The sequence below is a fragment of the Ailuropoda melanoleuca genome, chromosome 2 (assembly GCF_002007445.2).
Source record: "Ailuropoda melanoleuca isolate Jingjing chromosome 2, ASM200744v2, whole genome shotgun sequence".
NCBI lineage: Eukaryota > Metazoa > Chordata > Mammalia > Carnivora > Ursidae > Ailuropoda > Ailuropoda melanoleuca.
The window spans coordinates 123,605,801-123,624,804 of record NC_048219.1 but is presented as its reverse complement, the minus strand read 5'-3'; the positions used below and the strand labels follow the sequence as shown (position 1 = coordinate 123,624,804).

The window sequence follows — 19,004 nt, the reverse complement described above, 5'->3', positions numbered from 1 at the left end:
TTTAAAATTTTCTATGTGACAAAATGGAAAGGCCACATAAAGCACTTCCGCTGCCTACCCTAGTACCACAACTGTCTCCAGGAAAAGCACCTGTGCAGTTGTTTGAGTCACAGACTGAACTAGTTGTTGTTTTTACATGAAATGTAAAATGACTAACAACTGTGGTTATTCTGTTTGGATGTTTGGCAGACATTTTCTCAAAAGTGAATAAAGTGAGCCTGTCATTTCGAGGAAAACAACCTACAGTATTTGTTGTCCATGATAAAATTTGAGATTTCAACCAAAAAAATGAAAATTTTGGAACACTTGTATTGACCACCACAAGCTTCACAACTTCCCAATACTTAAAAGTATATTCAGATGAGAGTGGTAATTATTAATGAATGCAACTGTTATTATATTGTAGAATAAAATGTCTCGATTTTCAAAAGATCAGAATAACTCAGTGAAACAATATTTTACAAATGACCAATTCATGATATTACCCAAAATTATGCCTGGGTAGGAAGACCCATTCAATTTTCAAAACAGCACTGTGAATTTTAGTTTAGCAAAGGACAAAAGCTCTTTGGTAGTGTTTCAGATTCGACATTGCAAGTAACTCTAAGAAATTACCACTCCTTGAAGGATGGTGTACTATCAAAGAAGAGACATAATAATCTGAAAAGGTTATTTAAAAAACTATGTTTTACAAGTGATGTATGTGTGTAAGGCCAAGTCTTCTTCATATACATTTTCACATACATATACAACATATTACAACAAATCAAATGCAAAGAAATCAGAAACCAGCTGCCTCCTATTAACCAGACATTAAAAAGTTTGTAAAAATGTAAATCAATGCCACTCTTGTCACTAATTTTTCCTTCTTGCTTTGGCAAATAGTTACTTTTCACAAAATATGTTGTCTGTGCTATGTTTATTATTTTGTATTTATAGATTTATATTATTTACTTTAAAATACTAAATTTTATTGAATAAGCAAAGTTAACATTTATCAGTTTAAATTTTCAATATGGTAAACATTAAGAGAAAAAAACCCACATAAACAAAAGCATATCAGGGTTCAAAATAATTTAAGAGAGTAAAGGAGTCCTGAAATCAAAAATATTTAGTAACTTTTGGATTAGATCACATCCGAACATATCTAGGTTCAAATCTCAGTGCTTCTCAGTTATGTGGACTGGAGCAAGATAATAGGTGACTAGTTTCCTCATCTATAAAACAGAGACTCAGAGGGAAAGGCCAATAGTAAAAAGATTTTTCTAAGAAATAACACACAACATGTTTAAATAAGATCATAATCCTGAGGATTTCTAAGAATCAACATCTAAGAATGAATTAATCATAGGGTAGCTTGATACACACATACCCCAAACATGTTGTACACCTGTTAAAACCAGCCTTACTCTTCTCTCTCTTATTTTTTGGCCTGGCCCCGCCAGAACCGGTTCACCAAGACACCGGGAAATGCAGGAGGCAAGACTTCACTGAGAGCTCCCCGGGCTCCTTCCCCTTTGTACAAACCTCGTCCCTGCCAACTGGCACATTCCTCCCACAACCTAAAGCCCATTCTCTCAGCAACAATGAGGTAAAGTGAAATGAGCATCTTTCAGAACCCCTATGTTCTCGCACTCAGGATGAAAAGCAATTTTCTACTATCATAATGGAGAGTTTTATTAAAATAAAGTACCTGCAAGGAGAGAGAACTTATAGCTCAGTGCCACGGAACGAAGCCCATGAACCTGTCGGGCTCACCACCATCACCACCCCTTGCATCTTACCACCCTGACATCCAAAATATCATGACATCTGCCCGCTCACCCTGCAGCTGGCTCCTTTCAGTGGTATTTCAAGTCATTTCAAGGGTTTGGATAAGTCATAATCTAATTCTTCTCTACTATTATAGTTCTTAAGAGTAAGTGAGTAAGATTTTTTTCTAATCTAATTCTTATTTCAATTTGGCTCAAAGAAAATTAATTTTCTTTCTCAGAAGATTGCTCCATTTATAGAGTTTTAGGCTTATATCAAAACTCAGAACAAACCCTTTGCTTGACAAAGCTGAAGCTTGGAATGTTATCTCAGTAAAGCCCCAGACTTTAAGCTTAAAACACAAGCGTGTGCCAAAAATAACTTCTTGAGGACAAGTAGATTTTTAAATGTAATTCTTCCTTTTAATTTCTGGGAATCATAATCTCCTAGGTGTCAGGGTCATCGCAGACAGAGAAAATAACAATCTCCGGACGGAATTCCTTAGAGATACATAATATTGATTAAATATTCCTTTCAACAAGCCTAACAACAATAGTTATATTGAGTAATTACTATGTATTAGACCCTATATTAGGTCTTTTGTAAATTATCTCATTTAACCTTGCAACATTCCTATTGGTAAATACTATTATCCTAATTTTATAGATGAGAAGTCAACTTAGGTCACATGGTAAGTAAATACAAAGAATTTATGTAATTTGTCTAACTTCATAACTAATCAAGGGCATGGCAAAAATCTGAACCAAGATCTCTCTTTCCATAAGACAAATGGGCACCCAATTACCATTCTATTATGGTACCTCAAAGTACAATAAAATCTATGAATCCCTTAGATAGCCCAATGCATTCCACAAATTCCTCACTGTAGTAATTGATTATCTTCACATTATTGAGTAATTCAGAAGATTTCCCAATCAAATGAGGTCAAGCGATTTAGTCTCCATCAGAGTTAGAGTCCAGCTCAGGCTTGTGTTTTCAGGACAGTTGAGACAGGTCAAAACCCTGGTGCGTGGTTTCCTTCCATATAAGGCTATGCCAATAAATGGTTGCATACAACCAGACGATGCCCCTCCATGAACGTTTCTGCTACTAAATCCAAAGCTTTCAGAAAGTCTCACACATAGGTGGTGGACAAAGGGAAACTTCAGATGCTAAAGATGAAAGAAATGTAAGAATCTTTCAACATGCCTATAGCATCCGAAACAGCACACCACTCCGATTGCTTACAGATATCCACTGGCTCCAGCCTAATCAGGGCTCTTCTATTCAGCCAACTCTGTATTGGAAACGACTGTCTTGCATTGGTATTTGATGATCAATTTCACGTTATTTCAGCAATGCTTGACGAAATTCTCCTTGACAATTTGTAGAAACCCTAGCTGCAGCTCATTCCACCGTCGTCAATCAAGAAGAAGTGCCAAGAGTAAAGGGTTGGACCTTACAAAATGGAATCTAGTTCCTGATCCCCAAATATTGGAAAGTATTTGAATTTCCCAAGTCTGGATGCCAAACTATGTTAAATCACCACTACTTTCACCCCCAAAAGACAAGCCTCATTGCTTTGATCCCAGAGCCCTGATTACCTTACTTCCTTTCCGGGAAAGAACTGCCAGATTAAACTACATAAGAAAAACAACATAGCATTTTGAGCCCTGGCACCTGAGCTGTACAGACGTAGATTTTGCAGGAGTCACTTACCTTCTCTGGTCCTGAATGCTTTCCATCTGTAAAATGAGGAACTAGGGAATCCTTAATTTCTCTTCTGGTTCTAAAATCATGATTCTATGATCTACTGTTTGACAGCCCATTTTCTCAGACAAAGTGATTATCAACTTTAGAAATCAGTTATTTTCCAAATACTTCATTCTCAAGGTAACAAATGTGCAAAGTTATCCTTTAGGAGGTGAACATTCTCACCCAAGCTCCATCACGTATCAAATAACTGTGGAAATTAAGCACTTTATTGGCTTACACCTAACGCAGTCTGAAGTAGAACTATCATTTATGTAGTACATTTATTTTACAGAATAATCTATAAAACTATACCGTAACATACATGCAAAACTTCATTTCCAATAGCCCTGCAAAGAACGTCACAGGAGAAAGTCCTGAAAGATCTAAAATCTACAGTCTTCCCGCTGTTAAATTCAAAGAATCAAAATACAGAGAGGCTACATAACTTGCTGAATGTTCAATAGGCCCTTTAGGAAGAACTAAAGCTACAAAATAGGTTACTTGGTATCCTGCCACGGAGAGAAACCATCTTATTCTAAGGTATTGTGCAATTATGCCCTTCTAGGAGTAAGGGAGAATGTAATAAAGTTGTACTTGCTAGAGGCAAGTCGCATGAAAAACTCTTAGAAATGCTGAGCATTGAGATTCCCCAAACTTTACTTTCTGGAGTGGATTTACTCTCCCAGTCCTAAAAATCTAGGGGTGCAGGACGAAGAGACTCAGAACAACTAAGCGCAATGAGGAGTGCAAGGTGACATCACTCCCACTTCTCTTCCCTTCTGGAACTGAGGAAAGGACAAGGAAGCAGCTTCAACTAACAAGCTTGGAGAACTGCAGGGATGACCAAGAGATCCTTCAGCATCTCACAGTTCATTACTTGTTGGGAGCTCCTGATTTGCCAGGAATGGTCACACACACACACGAGACAAAGCACTGTCACTGCATCCAAGCAAAGAAGTTTAGGATTGTTATAAATAGCCCAGATCAAAGACTGCTGTGCTTCTACGGATCCTTGTACAGTGAGCAATGCAAGTACTAACAAAGGTTCCACCCATCTAAACCTCAGTTTCTTAACTTAGAACGATCAGCAAGAAAGCTTAATTCTTCGGATATGATTCAGTCACTTCATGAAGTGTCCAAAAGCCTTAAAGCGAAAATGTTAAATGGGCACACTTACCCAATATGGTTGGTTCTTAAAGAAATTTCCAGTTCTCTTAGCACTTGTGTGGATTCTTGAACACGCCGTCTGAATTTCTAGAATTCAAGAACACATATTCTCACAAAACATTTTATCAACTGCTACAAGTGCCATTTGTAATAAGTTTACTCCAATATGAAAATATCTCTGCTTTTAAAATGGGCTTCTAAGCGAAATAAGTCAATCAGAGAAAGACAATTATCATATGATCTCATTCATACGTGGAATTTAAGAAACAAAACAGGATCATAGGGGAAGAGAGGAAAAAAATAAAACAAGACAAAATCAGAGAGGGAGACAAACCATAAGAGACTCTTAATCATAAGAAACAAACTGAGGGTTGCTGGAGGGGAGGGGTGTGGGGGGAATGGGGTGGCTGAGTGCTGGATATTAAGGAGGGCGTGTGATATAATGAGCACTGGGTATTATATAAGACTGATGAATCACTGAACTCTACCTCTGAAACCAATAATACATTATATATTAACTGAATTTAAATAAAAAATGTTAAAATAAAAAAGTAAAGTGGTCTTCTCTCACATTTCTTTTTGCAAAGGACATAAATTGTTCTTATCAGGAAAATCAGCTTATGAGAAAGGACTGGAAAAATTCATTTCATGTACTAGGCCTCTTTGAGTAAGTAGACGATTTCCCCTGTCCTACAACAACATTCACCAATATGTCTAAATGTTGGGGTCCCTAAGACTCTCCCAACCCAGTTTCAATGATTTGCTAAGACTCTCTCCCAAGACTCGGCATATAGCTGTCCTTATGGCTAGGATTTATTACATCAAAAAGATACAAGGTACAATCAACAAGGGGAAGGGTGCATGGGGTGAAGTCCAGAAGAAACCAGATAAAAGCTTGCAATAGTTTTCTCCCAGAGGAGTCACAGATGATAGTATCTGTGAAATGCGGTCTACAAGGGAAGCTCATCAGAGACTTAGTGCAGGGTTTTTCCTGGGAACTGGTCACTTTAGCATTCTCTGCCTAGAACATACTGAAAGTCCAGACTCCCTGCAAGAAGAAAGGCATTCAGGACCCACCGTATGGTTGGCACAGTGAATCATTCTTATCAGGAAAGGTTATGAACTCTCTTGAAATTCAAGTTCCCAGTTGCCAACCAAGAGCCATCCTGGCAAGCTGGCCTTTCTAAGGTAGCCATCTCAGGACTGCTATGTTAATTATTTTCTGCAGAACCTAACATTTCCCAAAAATAAGCAATCAGCGTTACCTCTGCCCATGAGCCCTCATTTGGAGGGTCCCTCCTAATTTCAGAATGCCCTTCCTCCTTCCCTGGGCTCATCAAAATCCCACTAATCCTTCCAGAACTCCCTCGGGCCTTTCTTTGACGAATCCCCTTCTGGCAGTAAATGCGTGCTTCTCTATCCTCTCAACTCTAAAGATTCCCCACGTATCACTGGGTCATGACGCACATCGGTTCTCAGGAACACAATTTCTTCCATAAATAATTATTTATAGCAACTGAAGTTTTAGGCCACTCTGGAAGTAGGACATTTGATGTGCCATGCCTTCTAAGGAGAGTTCTATGCTCTCTGTTCTACAAAATCAAACCACCTGCATGTGACACAGTCTTCAGGAAAAGGCTGTGAGGATTCTAGCTCAGGATATTAGGGATGCTTCTCCTCTGCTGCCACAATTGCAGTGGAAATAGAGTCATCGAGGTCCACAGATGAAGGCATCCAAGGACAGGAAGGAACGGAGGAAGGCTGGAAAAGCGGGATGTGGGGTGGGAAGAGCCAGGCCACGCCATGCCACAGGCAGGCCCTGGAGTCCCAGTGAAGAATGGAACCCCGCTCAGCATGGGCGGGCTCCTATCACGCTCTTCTCCTCTCCACCCAGTTGCTCCTTACCAGGAAGAAGCCAAGAGTCTCACAGCTTCCCCCTGACTGCCGTTCTTAAAGAACTCCAAAGACTTTCTCGGTTATTAGCATCCAGGTATAGTCAGATATAGGAAATAAAAGCATCCCCAATGCTATGAAAAAAGAGCCACTCCCCTCTTTTGTCAAGAAATGACAGAAGAGTCATGTATCCTTTGGAGGAACATCAGAGCCCAGTGTCTCCTGGAGAGCTTTCCAGAAATGAGGATTGCTGATGAGGCAGAGTCTCTGGCCACACGGCTGAGGAAACCACTTCCAGGGGTGCTGGCTGCTCCAGAGAGGCCATTCCCATGTCAGAGCCACAGGTCTCAGACCGTCTGCCTCGGTGGCCTTTCAAAAGCAGATCAGCGTTTCCAGCTGCACCTCCTGCACCATTCTGACTGGTTCCCGGTGGCCTTCGCGGGTCCTCAGGGGAAGGTCCTCATGAGCCACAAGGGCACCAGCGTAGCACTGAGGACACAAAGGTGTACAGAAGAGGATCCGCTGAAGGACCAAGAGGCGTGTATCAAAACAGAGGACCTCGGTCAAAACGCTAGGTGATACCAGGAATTACAACAGGAGCAGATAACATTTCTTGGGAGCCACTGCGCTTTTGCAACTGCATGATAACAGACAGAACGAAACTAACTCTGCCCCTGTATTATATTCTCTCGGGAACTGTTCGATCACCAGTGGGACTCGGGACTATGGAGAAGCCTTGGCACCCACCTCACTAACACATAAACAACGACTGCTAACGCTCCGCACTTGGACAATGTATTCGGCATGCTTCAAGACACTGCAAAGAAAAATCACGGGCCTGTGGGGGGCCGCGACAAGAAGGGAGTACCATCAGCGAGCCGTGTGCATCATTTCCCTCGCCCTGTCCATAAAAGGCAGGCCCAGGGATGAGCCCCCGAGATCCACACAGTAAGGTTCATTTCACGACCGCACGGCCTGCAGAGAACCCCCCTTCTTTCTTCACGGTCTGTATGTAGCCTTTCTCCATGCCAGGCCTGGGCACTTCCCCCCAGACCACAGTCTCGCACCGCCCGGTGTTCAGGGAGGACACTGCTCTGGAGGGTCCTGCTCGCAGAGAGATCTGATTTAGTCTTTTCCATCCCTGCACTCCATGGTTTCACTTAAAACTACTTGAGAAGAAAATCTAAATAGAATATGCTCAAGAAATTTTTTTAGAAGACAGCAAATTAAATATCTTCTATTCAGTGTGAACAAAAGATAAATGAGGGAAGTATCCAAGGACTCCAGACCTAGTGAAGGGAGGACAACTCAGCCTAGACTGGTTAAAATTGAAAGCCCGGATTTGCAATCTTCCTTTTTCCCTGCTGTAGTACAGCTGAGAATCTTAAACTCATCCTAACTGCAAGCTGTGCCTTTTTCCAAGCAAAATTTCCTTTCCTAGGTTTGAGTCGACCAGATCATTTCCTACTGCCAGCTCCTGACAGAAATCTTACTAAAGCAGGGGTGGTTGAGCCAACATCCATTTTTTTTTTCTCAATTAAATGACTGATCTTGAAAAGCAAGGCACAGACCGAACCAGGCCACTGATATGAACACACACGGTCTGTGGCCTAGATTGCAGGAGTCAAGGTCAGCCCAAACAGATATCCTTGTCTTTGTCCTTTAGTAAATTATGTGCAATGGAACAAAACTAAGCAGCTTATTTGTTTTACATCCTTTGCTTAACCCAGGAATAAAAATTGTTCCAGAAGAGAACCAGAACTGTGCCAGGAGACAGCCTGCTGTTCCCTCCAAGCATCTCCTCCTTACCGCACTTGGGGATGGACTCAGAAGCCTTCTCGGGGAGTTTTCTTATGCTCGCCTTTCTCCTAAGAGTCTGACGAACAGGGAGAGACCCGGGGGTGGAACACACTATGTGTGAGAGGACACTCAGTCTGTCCACAAACACCGGTGCCCACAAACACCAGTGCTTTCGCCTCACTCAGCTCCGGAGGAGTGTGCGGAAGGCTGGGGTCCGAGCCATCCAGCCCAAGGGTTTACAAGCGGGGGAATTTCTGAAAATATTTCTAAAAAAGAATCCTGCTGCTCCTTTAAAAAGAAACAGCCCCAAAAACCTCCTGGTTTTTTCTGGGTTGTATTTTGGGGAGTGGGTGCCTTCATTTAACCCTCTGTAATGTGATGAAATTGAAGGCTGCTCTATCCTTGGGGAAGGAGACAAGAAAGAGATAAGAATTAGGCAGCTGTCTCATTTAGGGGGCCAAACAGAAGCTCTTCTAAGAAAAGAAACGTGTGAGCCATATTTGCGAGGGGGAGATATTATGATACTTTGACAGGTACGTTCTTCGAAGAGAAGGCTACGCCACAGTCAGGTCACATATGGTGTGTCACCAATGGCAAAGTCTGCAGCTCACTGTCACCGTCATCATTCCAGGTTGTATTTCTTCTGCCAGTCTTGTGTTAAGCACAGAACAAAAGGCCAAGAAACTTTGAAAAGGAAGGGATACCTGTTCTCGTTTGCTTGATTTTTTTGGATAGGGGGCAGTGCGTCGGGGGTGGAGGGGGCAGAGGGACAGAGTAGAAGCAGAAGAAAAAGATTTTTTTAAAAATTACAAGAGCCTTAGAGACAGTGGGAAACTAGGAAAAGTGCGCCTTTCTGCTCTCATGAGCCACAGCCCAAAACAACAGAGGGAATTCAGCTCCGGTTATCTTTGCTGCAGCCTTGAAAGCAGGAGTTGTGGAAGGCCACCCCCACAACAAGTGCTTTCTGGTGCAGAGCACCCGTACCCATTTTGAGCAAGGACAGCTCGGTACTGAGACATCCCAGGACCAATCCCAGCCCGAGGGGCTGTGCCAGGCTACATGCTTTACCACAAGGCATCGGTTTAAACCAATTGTGTGGCTGCACAAAGCATGGCTTGTTTGTCAAAGGAGAGAGTCAGTTGAGAATGGGATCAGCTATTCTCTCCTTACCTTGGCGGGGCCAGGGGCAGGGTGAGGCCGGGGGAAGCTGCTAATAGCATCAACACAGGATGTGAGTGCACAGCTGGGATGACAAAGCTCCAGCAATTTTTCAAGGCCTCTGGAAAGGCACCAAGGCGTGAAAGACAAGCATTCCCTTTGCTACGGCTGCTTTTTCCAGGGGCCTGAACACCTCTGGGCTGGACTCGCTGCCCTGTGTAACTGGAAATGGCCATGACTCACTAACCATCAGAGGTACGGGACACCCGTCTCGGGAGAGCACTTTCAAACCCATCCTTAGCGGAGAAGGATGGCTTTCTTCTTTGTTTTCTCATGGTGTCTGTCTCCCGAGACTGGTTTCCCGGACGCTCCGGCAGAGGCTACAGTGCAGAGGAAGGAAGGTCCCCTCCAGTGCACGTTCATGAGGAAGTGACAACAAAGAGTGAAAACAATCCATCTTACCTTCCTGGTTACAGCTGGATCCAGATACCCTTTGAGCTTTTGAATGTACGTATGGGGAGGATTCTTCACCTGGAATCGTTCCTGCAGGAAGCACAAACGTAAAAAGCATGAAAGCCACGAAGGCATGAACGTCAGGCGCACTCCAACCGATTAACACGGCTGGCCCACGGCTGACATGCGGCCACAGCAGGGATGTGGCCCTGCCGCTAACCTTCACGTATCTGCAGGGCTTGTGAATGGTTTTGAATCTTTATAGTGAATGTTATTATCCTCGCTTTGCAGAGGAGAATAATGAAGCCCCGAGAAATGCACTGCTTCCCTAAGAGGACACAGCTAGCCAGTGGTACGAATGGATTTGAGCCTGCGCCTGCCCTACTCTGGGGTCTGTGCCACCATGTCTGTGGGGCTCCACGGCCCTCACTTCAGGAACAGTGCTCTTTCCAACCGGTATCCGCAGTCGCTTTCAGTGCATCTGCAGTCCACGGCATGTTCTTTGGGCTGTCTTCAGTGTGGGCAAATCCTGTTGAATATTAACTCCTCAAAAATACCAAAACCTTGACTCAAACTGGATAAAAACCATTTGTTTCAAAAATGAGTAATGAGCCTACTGCTAAGAGACTCAAGTGAGCATGTGACCATCTATCTGTATGAGAACAGACGCACGTACCTGATCATTAACGGGTTCCTGAGGCAGTTCCAAATTAAAAGACCCAGAAATACTTTTTAGCAAAGGCACAGTCACTGAAATAAGCATATAAAGATAGAATATATATCCCAAGGTGGTATCTGAATGTAGACCTGGGGTTGGACCTGACAACTGGCATCACTAACAAGTCTTATGTTGAGGCTGTGCACGGAGACATCACGCTTTGAGAACCTCATGCCCATGTGTATCAGGGTTTATAGACCATCATGTCCAAAGCAGCACAATAAGCACTAGTAAAAAATTGGGTAAAACCCAAATGCCCACAAACTATAAAATGGGTAAGTGCTTGTAATATGTTCATATAATGGTATACGATATTCCAACAAAAATGAGCAAACCGTACTGCATGGTCCTATATGGATGGATCTTATAAACCTGATGTTGAGCCAAAAAGAATGTGATTTCATTTCTATGGATTTATAAGACAGGCAAAATTAAACTTTAATGGTTAGGGCCACATACATAAGCTGTTTGATTTGTTGATACATACATATATATCTAGGGGGTGGGGGAAGAGAGGATTAGCATTAAAATGACAGAGAACAGAGGTGGAGGAAGGGAAATGCCCAGGGATCCCAAGACCTGCAAGGTTCTATTTCTTCATCCATGTACTAGTTACACAGGCACTGGCTTTATCCTACTTATTAAGTTCTTCTTAGGTTTAACAACTCTTTCTGGACCTATGCTACATTTCACACACACATACAAGTTTAAATGAATCCGCTCTAAAAGGAAAAACTAAGATTTGTCATGAAATCAAAACAAGCCTTATCAGGATCTTTTCTACCTACAATCTGAAAAGATGCTTTTCTAATAATTCTTTTTAACCTAATTATTGCTTATGCCACAATGGAGTTTTTGAGTATTTCACAACACCAACAACTGGGCAGCATGTTTAAGCATGTGTTCATCCTCTACAAACTTGTATTTCTCCAAACAGGGAACCACAACATCCTTCCTGGTCCACTCAAGTCTTGCTTGATTACAGATTTAGAAAGGCTGAAAGATCATCTCATTTTATCTAAAAGATCATCTTATTAGTGAAAACATATGTTCTGTTCTTTAAAATGCTTTAAAATAGAGGGAAGAGACTTGTAGTGAGACACCTGTCCATATTTCCCCTTTATTTAAAAATGAGGAATTTCATAGTATATAAATGAAATCTCAACAGAGCTGTTAACAAAAAGATCAGCATATTATTTCTATTTTTTTTAAGATTTTATTTATTTGAGAGGAGAGAGAGAGAGAGAGCACGAGCTGGGGAGAGGGACAGAGGGAGAGAGAAAAGCAGACTCCCCGCTGAGCAGGGAACCCGAGGCAGGACTTTATGACAGTCATGACCTGAGCCCAAGGCTGATGCTTAACCGACTGGGCCACCCAGGTGCCCCGCAACCAATTTCTAAACAATTCACAAGTATTTGACATCTCTAATGCCATCAAATGGTCTATGTATAAAGCCTGTTTTGTTTTGTTTTGTTTTGTTTTAAATCACCGTCACATCACTAAAGGACCAGATAGGATCCAACTGCAATGGGGCTTTAGCAATAGCCCAGCTGAAGACTAAAATAATCACAAAAAACTCCAAAAAATGAACTGATAAGCTATCTAGAAGTCAGTTATTATTTCTAACCTTGTGTTGCTAGAGATATATTAGGATATCAAGAAAACATATGCTTTTTAAAAATCCAATCCAATTATCTATATTGAAAATTCCTATGGCCAGGGACAACTCTGTGTTCCCTTCTACTACACAGCAAACACCTCCGACCTCATAAAGGTCCCTATCACATAAAGCTCAATGAATTTTAACTCTGGCTAAAGTAGTAGATACTTGAGGACCTAAAATTGAATCTGCGGACGGTTGCTGAAAGACACCTGATGATTGTTGTTTTAGGCCCTGTCTCCACAACAGAAGAGCTGTATTTATTATAATAACAAAATCTGGGGGCGCCTGGGTGATTCAGTTGGTTGAGTGTCTAACTTGATTTCAGCTCAGGTCACGATCTCAGGGTCATGAGATCAAGTCCCATGACAGGCTCCGCTGTGTGTGTGGAGCCTGCTTAAGATTCTCCCTCTCTGTCCCTCTGCCCTTTGCCCCTACTCACATGCCCCACCCTTCAAAAATATAAAATAAAATTATGAAATCTGTTGACTAGCACATATAACATGTTGGCATTCCCTCAATTAGTGAATCCCACTTTTGACTGCCAACAGATGCACCTTTCTCCTTTTCCTACTCAAGATGGTCATGACCCAGGGAGCTTTCTCAAAAATAGACATCCATTGGTCCTATAAGTACTTCCTTTTAATTACTCCCCTGAAATTATGGATGAAGTCCATAATTAATACATACTTTCTCAAATGTGCTTACCAAAATTTGCTGTTGTTTTAGTCACATTTTTTACTTGTCTGAATAACTTACTAAGGTGTTTCCAAAAACAGAACGTGAAGAGACCTGATGCTTCACAACATTGTAAGTCTACGTTATATCTACTGCTCAGAAAACTCAACCTACCTCCAGGGATTTAAATAAAACTGGTATGCAGAAAGGATACAAAAGCCCTGATCATTTCCTTAAAACTTGTGGTTGTTCATCTAATCTCAAAAGGAACTACTGTTTATAAATTCAGCATCTGGCTCACCAAACCTTTTCTTTCTGTGTCTTCAATACAGCCCTTTGGACAATAGAAACATTTGGGAGAATATACTGGAGAATGTCAGCACCTTGCCAAAACACATTTACTTTGAAGGACTTTGGAAGGATTATTGGCATCATATTTATTTAAATTAACCATTTTTTTCTCTAAATATTAGAATTTTAGATTTTGCCCTGAAACCTGTAAACGCCTTGGCTGGCAGTTTTCCATCACCCTCACTTCCAGATCTGCTAGATCCCACGGGCTAATTTCAATAACTAGTTACGTGCTTGCTCAACATCATTGACGTGAGTAGCTTAATGAAATGAAGTCCTCAACTCAAGTCCCGTTACATAGAAATATTATTCATAGGGATATAAAAAATATTCTCTAATCATGGTGATTTGTCAGTGTGAACTGATGTCATTTGGAAGAACTTCTGAGACACAAACTTCCTTCTAAACATCTCATCATATAGCATCCCATCACCCTGCCCTTCTGCCATTTACCTCTTTGTGTGATCAAACTTTCCTCATGGAACATTTCTGGATGGGAAATGACAATCGCTCTACGGTTTTTAATCATTCTTCATAAGCATTTAAAACAAAAAGCCCGAAGTTATTTCTTCACATTCAGGACACTAGGCCATAAACTGTGCTGGATTCGGTGTGGGAGGGAACAAACCTAGGCTCCCCCAAGGAAAGGCAGGCTGCCACACGCAGCACCTCATTTAGATGTATCTGCGGTCTTGGAGGCTTCACTACCCCCACATTCTCCCACACGTGGACCCTGAGAGCTTCTTTAGAGGCTTTGGCAAGGGAGTGCAGCTACTTATACACTGCTGAGGGGGGAAAGGTACTCCTGTGTCAGGGAAGGTCCTCCTCTGAGACCAAGAGCGCAACTTACGAAGGGACACACAAGGTGCGGTAAGGGATCAATGGGGCGACACGGCACAGCCAGGTCACCCTCCCATTCGATAATCACAGAATCTTCATTAAGCAGCTATGTCAATTGCCAGTATTTCATTTTAATGAATTAGACACTTAGAAATTAATTTCTCTAGTAATGATCTGAAAATTTCTTCTCACTGCTAAAAACGACTTTATTAATGCCAGCCCAAGAACACAATCACCTTTCCATCTGGGGCAGCGCTTTTTGTTTTTTCAAGCATCATTCACTTATCTTTAAGAAACACTCTATAGTTGACCATATTCTCTAGACCTCTTAACTCACTCAAGCCTCTCTAGCTGGCAAGTAGATTTCCCCTCCATTTTATAGATGGGGGAAGTGAAGTTCAGAGATGAAATGATTTGCCTTAAATCAGACACACACACATCAGATCAAAGATTCAGACTCAAGTTTTCTGACACTCTGATTCTTGTTCTTTCTACAACACCATAGTAAATGTGCTCATTTTGCTTTTGATAGAATAAAAGCTTTATTTAAAAGGGTAGGAAAATCTTCTATTTTTCTTTGAGTTCCAGTATATAGGAGAACACTTGGCACACAGTCCTTAATAATGTCCAAGGAATTTAACTTCTTCTAGATGTCATATACTAGTCACATCTCTCATAAATTAGGGGTAAGTTTTTCAAGTTTAAAAGCAAGCAAAGAGATTGTCAATGTTGTACTAGGAATATGTATGTGCTAGATATAAATCAGCCAAACTAATGTCATAGCTAAACGACATTTGCTGACAAGCCTATATGGTATCTCTCCTGGCTCTGAAACTGCCTAGTGACTTCCACAATTACACATTTCTCACTAACTCAATCTACTAAAGCTTATGCTAGCAAGCCTCCCCCCGCCCCCGCCTTGCTGGCCACCAGGAGGGTTACCCTGCCACGCATAGGCCTGCCCTGCAGATAAGGAAAAGACAAAGCATTTATGGATTCCGCTTAATGACTAGGTTCAAGTCTACTGCAGCCCAAATTGGAAAACCAGGCCATTTCTAAAGGAACTCAACGAAGGGGCTGGGACAGGGAGATACTGGGTTAATTAGGTTAAGTCACAGTAAATGGAACGCATCAGCTAAGCTGCAACATGGCTTTCTCATCAGACAGGCAAGCAACCTTAGGTTCTAAGCAGTTCAACTATTTCTTTGGAGCCTTCCTCCATGCTCTCCTTCCTCCACCTAAATCTAATAAAGTGTGTCACTGAAGCCTTTCCGCATAAAAGTTTGGAACTGGGCACTCCACTCATCCAGCAAAACATTTTCTGATCCTTTGAATCCTCTCAATCCATGTGTATAATTACATGAGAAATTACTTGAGGTTAATTTGGTGTCAGTTGGACTCAGGACAAGCATGTTATAAGCATTTACGCTCCATAAATTGTATTTGGAGAAGCAGTTCCAAAATCAAATAGAATTTCAGTCAAGTTTATCTTATACCTTGATATTCTGAGGTTAAAGGAAAGAAATTATAGCGAGACATCTGAAAATCCAGGAAATCTCTGGGAAATGAGTGGCTCCTAGGGAGACACGCTGACTGCTGAGTTTCTCTCCCTGTTTGGGATTGTCACAGAGTCACTGGCTCTAGTTCAGTAGTGCATCAGCAGAGCTACCAAAATTGCTGAAATGCCCTTCGGGATGAATTAGATATCACCATTATTATGCCATTACTAATGTTTTATTATTCTGCTCCTGCAATAATTTTTAGATAGTGAAAATTCAAAGGACTTTGCTCTTGTGCACATAAGCTCGCTACACTTGATTTTTCTTCCTAGAAGCTGCAAATAGTTGGACTTCATCTCCCAAGGATGAGGAAGCAAACTGCGGTCTCTCAATGAGCCGTGATTACACCAGTATCACTGCCATTAGTGCGTACTAATTTGCAGCATTAACTTGGTGCTAAAAGCTCTTCAGAGCTCTGCTGACAGGAATAATCCAAGTCCTCAAGGGGTTTACCCTCTAAAAGGGATAACGCTAACAGAAGTGCACGGGGAGAATAAAAGACAAAAATAAAATAGCACATGAATATTATATATAGACAGAAAGAAGTTACGTAGCACAGCAGCAGCCAAGAAATAATGCATGTACATACGTGGGGGGAGGGAAGGGGGGGCACCAAGCCCAGAATCAGGGCTCCTAAGCAAGAGGGACTAAGGTAGTCATAACGTCTCAGCTTTCACAGGGCCACCAATTTATGCAAATAAAAACAGCTACACAAATAGATCTAGACTCCCCCAAGAAACTGAGAGTACCAGAGTCCCCAAGGAAATGCATATTCCATGTTCCCCCCAAAAAGACAAAAACAAATTCTGGAACCTCAGAAAGGCTTCCAGACTCTCCCACCTACAGAAAGTATGGGTATGAAGAAAGAGGACAATTTAGAGCAAATGAGGAAAAACTATTAAGACTCTAGCTACCCATGATAATAGATGGCCAGGAAAGCGAGTTCAGATGAGAGTCCGGTTTTGTCTAACCACTGAGAGCCAGCAAGGGCCAGCTGCGCTGCGACTCAGAGGGTCCCTGTGGTTATTTCCGGATGAAAACATTTTGCTAAGTTAGCCCCTGCCTCTGAACACCTTAAATCTTGCTATCACAAGTAGGTCTCTACTTCCAGGCACTAACCTGAAAAATACTAAGGTTAAAAAAGATTTTTTTATCATTATTTCATTCATCCAGAACACACTATGCAAGACACTGTGTAAAAAGGGCAAAAAATGAAACAAATTCATTCTGAAGCATTAAATCTGATCTGTGAGACACAACAGACATCGCTGTAATACAATGCTGAATACGATAAGAGCCATATGTGATCCTCTGAAAGTTCAAAGAAAGGTACGGCTCCTTCCAAGGGAGAAGATCAAAGGAACTTCCCTGGAGAAAGTGGTTTTTGAATTGAGTTTTAAAGAGCAGGCAGTGTATAGATATCCTGGGTCGGTGTGAGAGGCAGGAGACAGGAGTTTTCCAGATGGGGAACATGGGAACAAAGGTAGAGAAGCATGGGGAATGTGCTACTAACTTCAGTGGGTTTAGCCGGGTTCCAGGAATATAGTTTAGGAAAGACAATGGCACAAGACTCTAATGGGTAACTTGAACAGACAATGGTGGATGTCAAATAGTAAGCTAATAGGTATAAGAGAGACAAGAGGAAGTTAATGAGGGGTTTTGAATAGGAGGGAACATGCGATGAAGACTGCTTAACTATCCCTTCTCCAACCCCAATTTTAAAAGCTGGCCATTTCTGTGCTCGACTAGACTAGAAAAATCAGTATGTCAGATTCATTCCACAGCCACAGTTTCTTGGAGAGCCTTGAAGCATTCTTCAGTTCTGAATATGAAATCATTTTCCTGGTCGGAGAGGACAACTTTCCAAGTGTTCCATTACAGCTCTCAGACTGAAAATAACTTTTGATGCGACTTGTCCAAATAATTTCCTTTATTTAGACTAGCAAAGGTTTCTTCTAGTTCAACAGGTCTTTCCTAAACAAAACATCCCATAATTCACTGCCTAATATATAATATTAATTGGGCTTATTTAATCCTATTCACAGTTCATCACTTTTCCCGATTTAAAAATGGTTTTAATTGAATTTGTTAGGAAGGAAAGTCATGTTTTTAATAAAGTTTATTATCTCATGTTGTTCTAAGAAAAGACTGAACCACGACTGTGTTTGACATGTAGCCCTGTTCTGTAAGTAGGGTTGTTGTTGCTCTTAAGGATCTAAGGACTAGGGTAGAGCGATGAAAGGTTGGATTTATCTTGGAAAATCTTTAACATAATCTTCAAATCCTCATTCTCTCCCCTCATGAGCCAAAGCTTTCCCTTCTTTTAGTTTGGAGCCTCTTAAAATATATGCCATCAAAAACCAGCATCTAAAGCCATTGAAGATGCTTGTGAAATTGCAAACATTCTCCTGACTCAATTCACCAAACACTCAAAAATCCACATTTTCTTAAATTCCCCAAGTAGGTCCTTCTGTACACTAACACTAATCACTGCTTTAGAGTGCAATTCCTACTTTGGATCCTAAATTTCTCTTGGTCTACAAAGAAAACGCGCATACAGCTGTTAGGCAAAGACTCTGGAACATTTTCAGTTATGTTTAAAGATACAGACTTATTATAAAACTATAGTTACAATCTACGATTTCATGAAAATTTTACAAAATCCCTGGGGAGTACTCTTCCTCTAAAAAATGCAAGGGGTACAAACAAGCCTCATTGTTTCTTCATACGAAAAATGAGAGTATGAAAAACCTTTCTTCCACACACACTGCGTATTCCAGAAACCTTACTTAAGGATGCCTTCCCAAAAAAGATTAACATACTGGAAAGCTTTTAAAAGTCTCCAGAGCTAACCATGTATCATACAAATAAAACATGGGGGAGGAAAAGAAAAATAACAAAGTCCTGATCCTGATCGGGGGGGCAGAGAGGGGGGGAGAAGCGGCGGCAGCAGCCTTTGATGTCTTGCAGAGACCATTAGGTATTTCAAGATTTAGATAAGAATACTAGTATTTTTCAATCACTCAAGAATTTGAAAGAATGGTAAATGCTTTTTTAATTATTATTTTTAAAAATATTTTTAAATTGCAGTTAGTTAACATACAGTGTAATATTAGCTTCAGGTGTACAACTTAGTGATTCAGCACTTTAATTCGTCACCCAGCGCTCATCACAGCAAGTGGCCTCCTCAATCCCCATCACCTATTTCACCCATCCCCCC

At 41.5% G+C, this 19,004-nt stretch overlaps 1 protein-coding gene across 1 annotated transcript in view; it reads right to left on the bottom strand.

The window, feature by feature from the left end:
- FMNL2 (formin like 2) overlaps nt 1-19,004 on the bottom strand; it is a 303,412-nt gene that overhangs the window by 90,598 nt on the left and 193,810 nt on the right. Inside the window, 2 exon segments of the mRNA XM_034654575.1 lie at nt 4,685-4,761; nt 9,988-10,068. Coding sequence (XP_034510466.1) covers nt 4,685-4,761; nt 9,988-10,068 — 158 coding nt within the window.